This window comes from Otolemur garnettii, unplaced genomic scaffold (genome assembly GCF_000181295.1).
Source record: "Otolemur garnettii isolate 467f Iridium unplaced genomic scaffold, OtoGar3 scaffold00226, whole genome shotgun sequence".
NCBI lineage: Eukaryota > Metazoa > Chordata > Mammalia > Primates > Galagidae > Otolemur > Otolemur garnettii.
Genome location: NW_003852621.1, coordinates 656468 through 671915, shown reverse-complemented (window position 1 = coordinate 671915; position 15448 = coordinate 656468). Strand labels below are relative to the sequence as shown.

The following is a 15448-nucleotide window of genomic DNA, read 5'->3' as shown; positions in this document are numbered from 1 at the left end:
TCTCAGTACAGGCCTCTGGCCGGGTAAGTGCCTGCTGAGTCTAAGGGATCATCATCTGGGGACCCCCACTGACTGCCAGGGATGGAGGCACTTTGTTTGGGGACCATCCTGGATGGGTGGAATTCTTTCATGGCTCAGTGTGGCCTGTTCCTTGCTGACAGAGAATGTGCTACAAACACCCCAGGCTCCCCACTGCCAGGAAACCGCAGACCTGTGGGAGGCGAACAGTGAGGGTTAGTTGGGATGCCCCCCATGTTGTTTTCTCTCACCAAAGAGGGGCCCCCACCTGCTGAGCTGTGCCACACTCTGCATTTGGTGGGCTCTGCGAACACATCTGCCTATAGGCCCACCAACTAGGGTGCTGCTGTCTTGTTGAGTAGCAGGCTGGTCATGCCTTCCTGAGCTTCATGGAGACAGAATCACACTAGCCTCCTCTGGCCTGTCCACAAGGCGTCCCTGTTGCATGATACGGTGACCTTGTAACCCTCCGCCCCCTGCTCTGCAGGTGGGGACGTGGCTCACTCTTTCCAGAACAGGCTGCTGTGAGTGGAGTTGCTAGGTCCTGACAAGGATGTGTCCTCAGTTTTGCAGGTTAGTGCCAGTTCTTCGCAGTGGCTGTGCACTTCACAGACTACCAGCAGCGCAGAAGTCAGGTTCTCAGGCCGCGCCATGCTCACTGAGGGCTGGTTTGCAGGGCTGGGTGTCTGGCCGGCGCATAGACCCCTTGTACTCTGCCACAGGGCCTCTCTCCGCTGTGCAGTGTTTGCTCCAGTCTCAGCTGTCCCCTTGTTCTGGCCTGGGGGTTTCTATGTGGCACTTAGGCATTTCCATTCTTCAGGGTGTCTTGAAATGAGGAGTATGTAATTACTATTTCTTTCTTTCTTTTTTTTTTTTTTACAGTGACAGGGTCTTGCTCTGTTGCTCAGGCCGCAGTGCTATGGTGTCATAGCTCACTGCAGCCTCAAACTCTTGGGCTCCCTCCATCCTCCTGTCTCAGCCTCCCGAATATAATTTTGCCCATGCCCATATAATTTTTATTTTTATATTCTGTAGAGATAGGAATTTCACTACGTTGCTGAGGATGGTCTCAAACTCCTGGCTTAAGGGACCTTCCAAGCTTAGCCTCCCAAAGTGCTGGTTTTATAGGTGTGAGCCACCAAGCCTAGCCAGAAGTATGTGGTTTTTTTCTTTTCTTTTCTTTTTTTTTTTTTTGAGACAGCGTCCCGCTTTTGTTGCCCTTGGTAGAATGCTCTGGTGTCATAGCTCACAGCAACCTCAAACTCTCGGGTTCAAGCAGTTCTCTTGCCTCCCAAGTAGCTGGGACTATAGGCTCCCACCACAATGCCCTTCTGTTTTTAGAGACAGGGTCAGGCTGATCTCAAACCCACCAGCTCAGGCAATCCACCTGCTTTGGCCTCTGAGTATTAGGATTACAGGTGTGAGCTATCGTGCCAGCCCAGAAGTATGCGATTTTAATGAAAACCACTTTGTCAGTTTTTCTCTTACAAGAGTGTGTTTTGAGTCCTTGATGGGATTTGCAGCCATTATTCTAGTTGTGAACCTGTTCTGTGCCCGACCACAGGCTATACCCTATAAGCTGGGGGCCTCCCAGGAAGCTCTGCTGGGGAACCACTCCAAGGGGTCTACTGCTGATCTTGCAGGGGGGCCAGGTCCCCCTCAGCTCCGAGGGTCCACCACACACTGAGGGAGAAGCAGGGCACCCTGCAGTGTCTGTCAATAGAAAGGTCCTAGGCTAAGGAACCTGAGGGGTCACCTCAGCAGCCTGCTGTGTTTGGAAGGAGGATGGGTAGCAATGGGGAACAAGTGGCCTGGAGGAATGTTAGAGGCTCAGAGCCCACAGCTAGGAACCTCTGTCCCCAGCCTGCCCATCCTACTACAGTGCTGAGGCCACCCCATCTCATCTACTCCTTGGGTATGCTCTTGGCCTGCACCCTGAAACTTGGCCTTCCAGGCCAGCTCCTTCCCAGGGTGGAGGTGGGGAGGGAGCTCGAAAGAGCTGGCACCAGGTGGTAGATGGGTGGTGGGGGCTGAAGAATAAAGCTGGAAGCCTATTCGCCCTTGAGCGCCTAAGAGCGTTTGTTGCCCTGACATTTAGGATTATTCCTTACCACCTGCATGGACCAAGCAGGTCCTGGCACTGACAGCTGGTGGGATGGGCAGCCAGGTGGCCATACCCGGACAGGAATGGATGGAGAGGCAGCCTCAGACATCTCCAGATGGTTCAGAGATGCTCCTAGGAGCCACTGGGCTTGGGATGACTGGGAAATTGCAGGATTCACCTGTACTGCTGCTGGACGACCCCACAGGTGCGCTGCGGTGTTCAGGCCCACCCAGTCTGGCCCAGAAGTGGGGCCCGGGAGAAAGGTGGTGGCAGCTGTGGCCACCCATGGTCTCTGGGTTCCTGCCAGCCACAGGCTTTAAACGTGCCCAGCTAGCTGCAGTCAGGTTTCTGGAGTGCTGATTAGGGAGCACTTGAGCTGTTCGCTATATCCTCAGAGCTTTCTAGAGTGCTCTACGTTCTCCCAGATGGCTCTCCTGACCCTCACAGAAAGCCTCAGCCTGCGCCGTCCTCCCTCCCTTCTGAGCCAGAACATTCCTTCTGGGAGGCCTGGTGTGTTATCTCTGAAAAATCTGTAGACTGCTTATGTTTCTTTTTTCAAATTAAAACAATTGGTGCTTATACTCTTGGAGGCCCTAGGCAGCTCCCCAGCTCCGCAGGGTGCAGGTTGGCCTGGGCCCACCTCTGTGTTGATCACTTCTTCCAGGGAACCACCTCCCCAGAGGATGCCATCACACATTCCTTGGTATTTTCAGAGTTTAGCCCCTTTTTTACGTGAGTGTGTTGTGAATGTGTCACGAGAGTGTCGTGCAAGGCTGGCCCATCTTCTGCGTCACCAATTTCAGGTCACAGTAGACTAGAATAGCCCTGCTGGCCTGGGCTTTTCTCCTGTCCCTGGGGGAGGCACCCCCCCCTAAAGTCTGCAGGTGGGAAACCTGCCCAAGAATGGCTTTATCTGGCCCTCCCATTTGGCCAGTGGCTTATATGGGGTCAAGTTCTTTTCCCTGAATGTTTCCCTGGTCTGACTGCAGCTGCCTCTTGAAGGCTTTGTGGCACCATGAATTCTGCTGGCCTGGTCTGGCCAGAAGGTCTGTGTGATGATCTTGGATTGTGCTGAAAGGTTCTTCCACATGGTATCTTCTTACCTCTCCATTCAAGGATCTCAGACCCACCCATCATTCCACCTGCTCCCTTCAGGCCTGGCAGGAGCCCACTTGTCTGGCTGGCCCACCCTTGCCAAGCTGTGCTTGACTACTACAGACCACCAGGGCGGGAGCCTGTTCACCCCAGGGCTGCCCTCCAGTGCTGCCCCTCTCCCTTTCCCAGACTCTCTGGATTTTAAGCTGGTCCCTGGGGACCTTGGGCTGTTTGCTACATCTCCCAAACTCCATATCTCATGGCTTCTCAGGGAGCTTTCCCACCTGCACCTCCAAGGGCTCTCAAGTCCTGCCCTGTTCCCAAGGGCCTTGTATCTGGCCGCTGGGCTGGAAGATTCTGAGCCCAGTAGACTCTGGCATGGCCTCTTCCCCAGAGATGACAGCACACATTGTCCAAGATTTATTTGCGCAGCCAGAGCAGGTAAACGGTGTTCTAGACATCTTAGACTTCAAAGGAAACAAGAGGCCTTCGATGTGTTCCCTAGTTCAGGACCAAAGTGACAGAATGTCTGTACAAAGTTCTGGACAACCTTAAAGCTGTGCCCCAGAGTCTCACCAAGACTCAGGAGCTGTAATTAAAGGACTGCACACCTCCCTCGGGTACTCAAGTTCTATGTTCTTTTGGTGTCTGTCACTCACTTTTCTCAAACACAAAGTAGCGCCAAGGTCCTTATGGAGCTCTGGGTGGGGCTATACTTCTGTTCCTCAGACCCAGCTCTTCTGGAGCTTCTCACACAGTGGTTCTGCCTCTGGCCCAGGGCTCTGCTTCCCAGCTGGCATGGGAGCCCCTGGGGGCCCAGACACAGGAGCAGCCCTCAGGCCAGGCAGCTGGGGAAAGAGCAGAGGCTGCTCTTGGTGTTTGCCCATCCTTTGGTGAAAAGGATGTTCTTGAAGAACCCAGCACTTTTCTGCAGAATTCCAGAAGCAGGGTAAACCCTCTCCAGAGAAGGTGCCGGGACAGGTGGCCCTTCATTCTCTCTAGTGCTGACAGGCTCTAGGTCAGGAGAGAGCCCAGGTCTCACAGGGTGGTCATGGCCTCTGGAGGCTCACTCCCCCCACCCCCAAGCTAGTTATTTTCAAATAGGCTCTTCTGGTGGGCTTGGCCTTCTGGTCAGAGCAGTGTCTTGGGACAGCACTGGCTGCACTCACCATCCCTGGATAGAAGTGCATACCTGGGCATACAATAGGCCACCTTCTGGTGAGGAGTGGTCTTGGGCTTCTGGCCTCCTGCCAGCATATTCTTCCATAGGCACTTCTGTGTGCTTCAGCCCAAGGGTATACCCTGCGCAGTACAGACAGCAGGTTCCCAGCCCAGAAGAACGCAGACAGGGCACCCATCAGAGGGCCACCCAGCCCGAGCTCTGAAAGGAAAGTGGAAGGGCCGGCTGAGCCAGGGTTTGGCAAGAAGGCAGAATCCCCCACCTTGGGGCAGAACAGACAGAGGACTTGCAAAATATGCCTGGCTCCAAGCACACAGGTCTGCACATACCTAAAGGCCCCAGTCTGTGGCTGGGAGAGGCAACCGTCCCCTCACCCCCACGTCCACCCTGGGCTGTCTCTGGAGAAGGATGGGTGATGCAACTCTCAACTCTCCAGACTTGGAAGTGGACGCAGCAACAGCCTAATCCTTTGGAAATTCTATCTCAGTGGCAGCAATCAGGACCTGTTTTGAGAATCTACACACACCAACTACTACCGCCCACTGCAATTCCACATGAAGCCTAGAACCTCTGGCTATGCCTTGATGATTGGCCAACAGGCCTCCACAATAGCAGGGTCACATCAAAAGGACATAGGACTTAATTTGAAGAGGCTTCACCAAGTAAAGGAAGGATGATTGAAGCCCACAGCAATGTTTGAATCCATGAGTTTGTCAGCATGTTTGGGGGGTGATTCAGGGCCAGCTCTCTATCATTAAAACTAGGAACAAGGGAGAAGCTGGTGTCTGCTGGCCTTTCCTGTAGGAATGGTACACAGATGGCCAGACAAGGGATGTCTTTCCTGAGGAAGTTATTCCAGTGGATCATTGACAAGTAAGTTCCTTGAATCCACTTGGCTGGACATGGAACACCAATGGCCAGTGACAGCTGCTGACTCCCACTGAGAGTGCCCCAGCCCTGTCCACCAAACCTGGGCCTCCAGATGCCCATGGTCAGGAGCACACAAGCCCGGAACCAATGGCTTGCTCTGCACAGGTGGGGCCTCTTGCACATCAGGGCTGGATCTGTCACAGGTGCAGGTGAGGACAGGAAGGGATGGAGGGTGGAGGACAGGGCTGCAGGGAGAGAGAGTTAAAGAACTATCAGTCACTGACAAGGGAGCCACCAAGTTCAAGAATGTGCCCTGGGGGGAAATCTGCAAACCAAGGGCCCCCTATGCTGTCAGGACTAGTGACTTCTGGGGCTGGGAGTGCTGAGGCTGGGGTGCAGCCAGTTGGCCACTTCTAGGTCTTGACTCAGGGGGTGGTGGCAGGGTGTCCACCTTGTAATGACTCACAAAACTGAAGGCCCCAAAGCAGACACTGCTGCCCCTGCCCCAGGCCTGTTACAAGATCTATAATTTAAATGAGAGACAGCCTCAGCTACAAGGTAGGGTCCTTGCCCTTGACAAGATTTACTAATTTCTGAGAAGGGACGCTGGGCCTGTGTCCCTTCTATGAAATGACAGGGTTAGACTTGGCCCAGCCCCTCTGAGGACTGCTATCAATGGTTGGCTGGCAGTCCCCCTCCCCAGCAGAGCTCCCCAACCCTGTGTGTAATTCTGCTGCTTATTATGGGATGGGGACCTAAGCCATTCCTAGAAAAGTTTGTGCTTTTCTGCTGGCTCTCTGACCTCTGCCCCAGTAGTGTTGGGGTAACTGAGGCCAGAGCTTAGTCAGGCAGCAAACCCTGCAATATGCTCCTTGGGTGCTTCTGTTCCCACTCTCAGATCTTTTCAATAAGGCCAGTCCCCCTGGAGGACACCTGGGCACGGCCTTACCTTTGGGTTGGTGGCATTTTCCCGCCATTCCATCTTGACAGGGTGGAGAGGCAGCCGCTCAGAGCTGTGTACAGCCCTGTCCTGCCCTGGGTGGGTGGCGGGTGTGGGCCAGGCACCCCTATTCTGCAGAGGGATGGTGCTCCTTGGGAATACTCCAGGGGCCTAGACCTTCAGCATCTGGCTGGAAGAATCCATGGGGCAGAGGCCAAAAACCCAGGCCACTCCTAGGTGTTCTGTGCCTCTGGTCGGAAGTGGCTTTTCAGAATTTGGTTTCTCATTTCCTGGTTGTTGGTATGAAACAGTGTAGATCCCGGGGACTCAGAGCCCAGAGATGACCTCTAACCTGCCAGCTGCTTTTTAGGGTTATAGCAACATGTGGATTTTAAAAGCATAGTTAAACCATGTGATGTTTCCATGTGGCAACAAGCTGAGACCATCTTCACTCACACCACTTGCATTTCTGCTTGGTTGCTGGAGAATAGTTTTGGAGCGATTCATTGCACCAGTCGCTATACATTTTAGCTCAGTTCTCTAATGATGGACACTGGTTGTTCCCAGTTTTTGTGAAAAATGGACCAGGTGTTGGTAAGAACAAGGCCTGTGCCATCCTGGTACATGCTTTTTGGGGTCTGGTACCCCACTTTGTTGGGGGCTTCCCTGCATCACCCTGTGAGATCTCTGTTTGGGGGTCTTCCCCAGAACACCATGGCCCAGTGGGATGGGGGTAGTGCATTTCCCAAGGGTTGTACACTCCACAGCACGGGCCAGGCATGTCACAGGGCCTAGGACTAGGTCCCAGAGAAGCCTTCCCCCAGGCCAACCTGGTTCCTGCAGCAAATACCTTCCAGGCCAGGCTGGGTGAGTCAGGACCACCAGAGGAGCCCAAGGCCTGTGGGCCAGCGGGTGAGGTCAGGGAACTGCCCGGGGGTGGGATGCAGATAGTGCTGGGGAGGGCTAGGAATCGCCCCGGGGTGGGGATGACCCTGTGAGAGGGAAAGAGAGGACCTGGCAGGGCAGACTCGGCGGGAAGGGGCGGGGTGCGCGCACCCTGTTGCGGGGTGAGGCCAGGGGGAGAGGGCGCGGGCCGCGAAGACCCCGTGTCCAGGGTTCTGGGCACTTAGGCCGGCGAGGGCTTGCGCGTGGGGGACCTGCGGGAAGTCGCCCCGCCCCGCTGCCGGCAAACTTTTCCCGGGGCCGCGGGGGCGGGCAGGTGAGGTCACGTGGTCCGGGCGGGGCGGGGCGAGGGCGGGGCGGGAGGACCCCGCCCCTGCGCTCAAGTCCGGTAGCGGCAGCGGCGTCGGCGGGAGAGGCGGCTAGAGCTGGGCCGGAGTGGGGCCGGAGCGGGGCTGTAGGGCCGCAACCACTATGCCCACCAACTTCACCGTGGTGCCCGTGGAGGCGCGCGCCGACGGCGGCGGGGACGACGCGGCTGAGCGGACGGAGGCACCGGGTCCCCCCGAGGGCCCGGAGCTCGACAGCCCCAGCCCGGGTGAGCGCGGCCGCACCTGCCCGCCGGACAAAGGCACGGCCGGGACCCTCTCGTGGCCCAGGAGGGGTAGGGAGCCAGCGCGGGAGGGGTAGGGCTGCCCAGGCGGTAGGGATCGGCCCGAGGGGCAGGGCGGCCTGAGAGCGGCCGATGAGTGACCCAGGCTGAGAAGCCGGGCCCCCGGAGGGGTGGGGGCTGCTCCGCCTGTATGCAGTTGTTTCCCCGCGCTTCTCGTCCCCTCTCCCGCTTAAAGCCCTATGCCCCAGCTTAGCCACAGGGTGTAACACAACTACCGGCCGTTCACTGCCTGGGTGGCCGAGCCTACAAGGGTTCAGGAGGGGCCACTAGAGGCGCCTTTGCCTCTAGAGGCCAGCGGGGACTGTTGGGAGGGGATGTGGACGCTGCTGGTGGGGCTGTGGAAGGGAGAGAAGCCTGCGCCCCTTAGCTTGAGTAGTGAGTGAGGTCCCAGAGGTGGTTCCCGTGAGCTGGTGCCTTCCTGCTTCCTCGGAGCTGGCCTTAGCGCCACTGGGCCAAGGGCAGCCAGCCAGATAGGCCCTGGCTGAGGTCCAGTTCTGCCTCCAGCTGACCTTGGACAGGCCTCCTGTGGGGTCCTGGGCAGGGAGACCGGCCCAGGCCTTGCTCAGGCTGTCCTCTGGGCCCCCTTGTTCTTGGATTCTGGAGGTTGGCAGGTCTTGCACTTCCTCTCGGGAACCCCCAGCTTCTTCCCTCTGTCCTGGCTCCAAACCCAACTTCTCTTTTGCTGCTGGGTGGGTCACCTTGGAGCAGCTATGTAATCTTGGGGTCTCAGCTCCCGTTCAGAAGTTGGGGGCAGACAGGCCCTCAAGGGTGTCTGAGTGGGTGTATTCTGTCCCGCCCCCACTCTATTCATTCATGTGCTCTATGTCATGCTGTGGACACCAGGATTCCTGCTCCAGGGTGGAGGAAGGAAAGGGGCTAGTTCTGCAGGACAGGTCCTTAGCAGCTCCTGCCCAGGCAGAAAAGTCCAGGCAGCTCCCCTGGGCAGTTTTGGGAGCCAGCAGACAAAGATTAGGAACTACCCTAAAGGCACTGGCCCCTGGGCCTCATGCTGTTGTCAGGGCCAGGGTTTGGGTCCTGTGCATCTCCTTTGGGTGGGTGGGGAGCAATCTCATGTCCCTCTGCACAGGGCAGTGGGGGTGGGACATGTGGTGTTGCTTCTTGGAGCTGGTCAGTCCTAGACGAGGCGTATACAAGTTTGTGAGCCGGCCTCGTCTTCCCCCAGCTCCCACTGGGGATGCTGAACATCCAGAGTTCCTGCCCAGACCGGGTCTTTCTGCGGGGGCGGTGGGGGGGCTCTGCATCCTCACGTCTGGAGTTCCCAGAAGACACACAGCTGCCCTTCCATGGTGGCAGCCTGACTGCTCCTTCCCAGGTGTTCACCTTCTCCCTGGCTTGAGGTGTTGCTTTTTCTTTTTGAGACAGTCTCAAGCTGTTGCTTTGGGTGAAGTGCTTGGTGTCACAGCTCATAGCAACCTCATACTCTTGGGCTTAAGTGATTCTCTTGCCTCAGCCTCCCAAGCAGCTGGGACCACAGGCTCCCACCATAACGCCCGGCCACCTTTTTGGTTGCATTTGTCATTGTTGTTCAGCACGCTGGGGCTGGATTCGAACCCGCCAGCTCCCATGTATGTGGCCAGTGCCCTAGCTGCTTGAGCTATAGGCGCCCGGTCAGGTGTTGCTTTTTCTAAGTCAGAGATAACTTTCTTGCCCTCTTTCCTCATCCCGCCCCTGTCAAGCAGTGCCCCAGCCTGCATCTCGTCCGGTGGCGGGCCAGCATCTCCAGCCAGCCGGTTCCCATTCTGCTGCCTGTTTCCTCACTTCTTTTGAGGACTAGTCAGGAGCGCCACTCCTCACACGATGATGCCAGGTGAACAATCTCAGATGAATGAGGGTGCTCACCCCGGGGGGGTTTGGCTGAACTGCCACACAACTTGCCAGGCTGTTGCAGGCGTGCGTGATAAATGGTTTTGGGGGCCCACTTGACTGTCCAGATTTTCAGTATGGTGCTTAGAGGTGTGATAGGTCTTAGGAGGGGCTTAGGAGGGGCTGCCCTTGGGGAAGGAGTGTGACAGTTTGGTCTTTGGTGGTGAACAGAAGATCCTGCAGAAGCCCTTCTTAGAGGCCTATTTATGGGGTCCGTGCTGTGTAGGGTTCATGCCACATGGTCACAGGCGAGGGTGACACAAACCCACCCAATCGGGGAGTCACCAGCACTATTGGTACCCTAAGCCATCTCAGAGGCCTGGAGTTCTGGGCAGGATCTTGGGATGTACCAGGCTGTCTCGGGAGTAGGGGCTCTGGGCACCCAGAGTACAGGACGCCAGGTGAGGTAGGGGAGTGTATGCCCACACAACCTTCTGCCAAATCCAAGGCAGCTTGGCAAGGCCCGGCCAGCCCAGACTGGTGGTGAGGAGCCTCCTGGGCCCGTGGCACCAAGAGCTGGAAAGAGCCGGACCCCACGTAGCTTCCCAGCTGTCTCTGCCAGAGCCAAGGCAGACCATGTTCCTCAGCCCAACTGCAGGACAGAGAACCTACTGTCATATTGTCTGGATATGAAACGCCTCATCACGGGGCAGGAAGAACACCTTCCTTCTCGGTCAGAGAGGAGGAGCTGGTGAGGACGCTGTGCTGGGGCAGGGCCTTTCTCCAACCTCAGTTGTGGGGTTTGTAGTGACTTGAGGGAAAGTCCAAGCTGTGTGGTGTGAAGGCCAGCAGCTGTCATCTAGCGAGGGCCCTGCTGGCCTGGTTGCCCCACCCTTCAGAAGGAGCTCCCAGTGCAGCTGCTGCAGCCTCAGTGTGGATGCTCACAGGTGAGCAGTGCCCCTGAAGCCTGGGCAGCCCATCCCTATACCCTGGGTGGGGCTAGTCCTTCTTGGGACTGTCCTGGGGCTGAATGGATCCTCCTGCAGGCTCATTGGTCACCAAAGGTCTTGCTACTCTGTTCCCGATGCACTGAGGTGGCTTTGGGTCACCTTTACTCAGTGTGGTGTAAGGTACAGTCCAGGCAGTGGACAGTGTTCTGGCTGCCCCAGGGCTGCTGCTGCTAGGATGGGAGGTGATGCATGCTGGCCAGCTGATCTTGGGGTCACCTTTGAGATGTGGGGATCCAGGGAACAGTACATTACAGGAGGGGGGCAGAGTACAAAGCTTCTAGGCTCAGTCCTGCTAGTGAGGATGGGAGGCTGCAGCTCCTACCCTGTCTCAGGGAGGCCACATGTACACAACAGGTAGCCAGGGAGGAGGAGACCCCCACCCAGTGGAGCCAACCAGCACTGCCTTGTCGGGCTCCTCACAAATGGGACTGAGAGTCAGAATGTCTTTCAGAGACTGCTGATGTTCAGAGTGGGGGCCAGAGATTATAAAACAGGTATTTTGTGAACCAAATTCTCTTTTTAAAACCAAAGGAACTGAAAGTCACACATGAAACAGAAGCTGCAGGGCATCCAGGACTATGTCCTTGCTCTGTGGAGCCCCAGCCTGTCCCCTTAGGAGTCACCTGGTGAAACATGTTGGGGCATCATGCCGAGCCCATGTGCGCATGTGCATGCTGAGTGAATGCTTGTGTGCAGAATGTGCACGTCCACATGTGTGCACTTACTTGGTAGAGAGGGTCATATGCATGGGGGTCCCTGGCATCCAGTCTTCCGTTTGGAGCCAGGCCTGTCCAGTGGGTGGCTGGGTATCTCCTAGTAGTGTGAGCCTCTTGTCCTGGGTCTGATATTTGTCCTCAGCTCCTAGGCCTTTGGGTGTATCTGGCACCCATTGCCTCCTGGACCTAGGTCCATGGCTGTGCTATGCTGGGGCCTCCAAGCTGTGGGCAACAGCTCAAAGAGGGCTCCGAGGCTGGCTGCATGAGCCTAGCAAAGCTGGCAGCTGGAATGTATGGCAGGGTTGTCTGCCCAGGCTGTGTTCCTCATGGGCCTGGGGTACAACTGTGACGTGAATAGGAGGAGCCAATGCGTGCTGTGTGATGAAGTGGGCTCTGTGGGGAGACTGCCAAAGAGGCCTGGCATTGGGTGGCCACTGAGATAGGGGCACAGGTGCAGGACTCAGATGATGTGGACAGTGGTGCTGGAGGAGTGGTGAGAGGTGGGAGGGGTAGTGGATGGGAGCTTGGGAGCTATGAATGGGGCAGGTCTGAGCAGGAACTGGTGTGGGTCACTCCCTAGCAGGGACCATGATGGGCAGTTGGCTTCTCAGAAGTGCCTTTCCTGGTCTCAGCGCCCGTGGCTCAAGTGGCTAAGGCGCCAGCCACTACACCTGAGCTGGCAGGTTCGAATCTAGCCCCGGCCTGCCAAACAACAGTGACAGCTGCAACCAAAAAATAGCCGGGCGTTGTGGCAGGTGCCTGTAGTCCCAGCTACTTGGGAGGCAGAGGCAGGAGAATCGCTTGAGCCCAGGAGTTAGAATTGCTGTGAGCTGTAATGCTACAGCACTCTACCTAGGGCGACAGTTTGAGGCTCTGTCTTAAAATAAATAAATAAATAAATAAGAAGTGCCTCTAAGTGTGTAGTGTTGGCATGTGGGGGCTCTTGACCTTCTGAGGGGCCTTGGGATGGTGAGTCAGGGCCTGCAGCCGCAGGTCACTGAGCTGGCCATAGGCACTTTTATGGGAAAGACAGCCTGGGGCTGGCCAGGCCAAGCGTGAGTCCCAGGGCACTGTGGGCTCCATGTGCACTCAGCTGGACTTTGGGGAGGCGGTGTCACTTAGCGGGGAATGTGGGATGTGGAGGTGTCCTGGGCTCTGCAGTGAGTGGCACCCACGCTGGTGCTGTGTGCTCTCAGCTGGGTGGCCCACCTGTCTGTGCTGGTGGCTCTCAGGGAGTGCGTCCTAGCTCCCTGACGGGACTGCTCCCTCGCTCCCTGACGGGACTGCTCCCTCATTTGGTCTGAGGACTGTCCTGGCCTTGGAGCTAGGCTGGAGCACCAAATGCAATGGCCAGTACCAGGACACAGGGCAAGGGCCATGCTACTGGTGCCTGTACATGCGTGTTCTCACATACACGTTTGCACATGCATACAGGGCCTGGGAGTCATGCAATGCCCTTCCTCTTTTAGTGGGCACGGTGCTGCTGGACTCCAGCACTCCACCTGGCTCAGCTTCATGGCTGACATGGCCTTCCCGTGGTCTGTATGGCCATCAGGATAGGGTGCCCAGAGAGGGCTGGGTGCTTTGTCCTGGGTGCACAGCTGGTTGGGCCAAAGCCATGTGGGAGCTCAGGGGTCTCCCTCTTCTAGAACTCAGCAAATGTCACAGACCTTGCCAGGTAGTGGCCGAGTGGGCCAGAGCTATCTGCCATTTGGACCCTCAGCGTGAGTGAGGGTCTTCTACCCCTACCTGCCAGGCAGTGAGGAGGTGCAAAACCACTTCAGGTCAAGGGCTCTGTGCCTTGGCAGCTCCCTGGACCTGACCAGGAAACTTGTGCACTGGTGGACAAGTGCCTTAGACACCTTCCAGGGGTGCTGTCTTCAGGGCTGGAGACAGAGGCTTAGAGGCTCAATCCTGACCACAGCCTTGTGGGACCAGAGACTTGAGGGCAAAGTTTGATGCTCAATGTTAAGTATTAACCACTGTTCTTGCGGCCAGGTGCTGTGCCTCAGCCACCATCCCAGTGGTTCCTAGAGTCACTTTGTGGCGACAGCTGCCCTGAGGAGTTTGAGGACTTCCGGGGCCTCCAGAGGGAAGACCCCACTGCCTGTGGGGGTGGGAGCCCTTGGGACCAGGGGTTGGGCAGCACTCAGCAGTGGATGAGCTGGTCTGGGCAGTAGGCCAGGGCTGGGGAGGCACTGGCAGAGCTTGTCCTCCCTCTCAGGGTACTGGGGTGGTGTTCTGGGGGCAAGGGCAGTGCACAGAGGGTTAATACCTTTCCTTTATGAGAAAGGGGGAGACTCCCTGTTCAGAGGTCTGGTCTGTACAGATAACCTTCTGGCCTCAGCCCCTCCCACGTTCCCTGACCATGGCTGCCAGCTCCTCGGGGGTCCTTGGGCCTCCTACCAGGAGTGCTCTGAGCAGCCTGGTCCCACGGGCTGCTTTTGGTTGAAGGGTGATTATGTCCCTGCAGGGAAAGGTGTGTGCTGCTTCTGGAGGGCCTGGGACATGTGTGTGGCACAGGCGGCTGCCTGCTGGCTGTGGTAGGGCTCTGAGGCCAGGCCCTGGTGTCCCAGTACCCTAGGACTGGCACGTGGGGCTCTTCCTCTTTCTCTCCTTGGGTGGTTTCATTTTGAGAAAACAATGGTGGGGAGGAGAGTTGTTTCCGAGTCACATGTGGGGCTGGGCTGCGTGGTAACTTCCTGTGTTCTGGGGTGTTCTCAGACAGAGCCCCACAGCCACCCTTGCGCCTCGCATGGCTCTGTGGAGGGACACTGGGGTCTGGAGTGTGAGTCACCACCCAGCCTGGGTTCTCATGGGGTCTGAGCTGCTCTGAGTGGTTAGAGCATTTTGGTACGAGGCTAAAGTCACTGATGCCCATGCATATGTGGGGGGGAGCCCCACAGGGTGCTGGTGGTGCCCCCCCCCCACGGCCACCAGAGCCCCTGTGTGCAGGGAGGCCGGGAGGAGACTAGTAATGCGATCCTCATGTATTCTTTGCTCGGTCCCCCCGCCAGGAACAGGGCTGTCACAGTGGCCATGACCTCTCGTCTCCCTGGCTCCCCCCTCCGCAGGTCTTTGGCGCCGGTGGGTCCAGCCTGGGCTCTCAGGGAGGCTCAGAGACTCTGACCCTCACCGGGAGGGAAGGGTGCCAAGCTGTTCCCAGCCTCCCCTGCCACTTAGCGGAGAGCCACAGCCCAGACGGGGCTGTAACAGGAGCCTCCCTGGGGAGGGCCCATGGATGCCCTGAGGGTCGCCTGCCAGGCCTGGGCCCCTTCACCACCCATCCTCTTATGGCTACTCCCCCTGTAGCCCCTCGCAGGCTCAGATGGCTTCTCTGGCCTCTTGGGGGAGGAGAGGCTGGACCAGGCCCAGCAAACAGCCAGCCACGTGATGAGGGGTGTCGGGAAGCAAGGTCACAGAGGCCACCTTCCCATGGGGGGGGGGTGTCCTATGGATGGAAAGTCTCAGAACAAGACTGCGCCCGGGCAACACTGTGCCCAGGAAGCTTGTAGAGCTGTGGGGCCCAGGGCCTGGGCATCTACCCCACTGGGTACGCAGCTTGGGTACTGAATCCCCAGGAGGAGTTGCAGGAGTGAGAGTTGTGGGCATGTGCATGTGTGCTACATGTGTGCATATGTGAATATGTGTGTGCATGTATATGTGTATGTGTGTGAGACAGTATGTCCATGTGACTGTACATGTATGGGCATGGGCACATGTGAGTGCATGTGTGTGCATAGGTGTGTATGGGGCTCTCATATGTGAGGTGTGTTTGTGTGTGAGAGTGTATGGGAATGTGTTGTATATTTGTAAGAGCAGCATGTCTGCTCGTGTCAGTGTGTGTGTGTATGTGAGTTTGTACTGTGTGTTGTCTGTGCTCGAGCATGTATCAGTGTGTGTGTGTGTGAGTTTATACTGCGTGTGGTCTGTGTGCTCGTGCACACGTCAGTGTGTGTGCATGTGTGTGAGTTTATACTGCTTGTGGTCTGTGTGTACTCGTGCACACGTCAGTGTGTGTGTGTTTATACTGCGTGTGGTCTGTGTGTGCTCGTGCACATGTCAGTGTGTGTGTGAGTTTATACTGTGTGTGGTCTGTGTGTGCTCGTGCACATGTC

At 57.0% G+C, this 15448-nt stretch overlaps 1 protein-coding gene across 1 annotated transcript in view; it reads left to right on the top strand.

The window, feature by feature from the left end:
• Window positions 1–7509: 7509 nt before the first annotated feature.
• SLC12A7 (solute carrier family 12 member 7) overlaps window positions 7510–15448 on the top strand; it is a 59351-nt gene continuing 51412 nt past the window's right edge. The window contains exon 1 of the mRNA XM_023508181.1: window positions 7510–7705. Coding sequence (XP_023363949.1) covers window positions 7582–7705 — 124 coding nt within the window. The 5' untranslated portion in view covers window positions 7510–7581. The remainder of the gene's footprint in view (window positions 7706–15448) is intronic.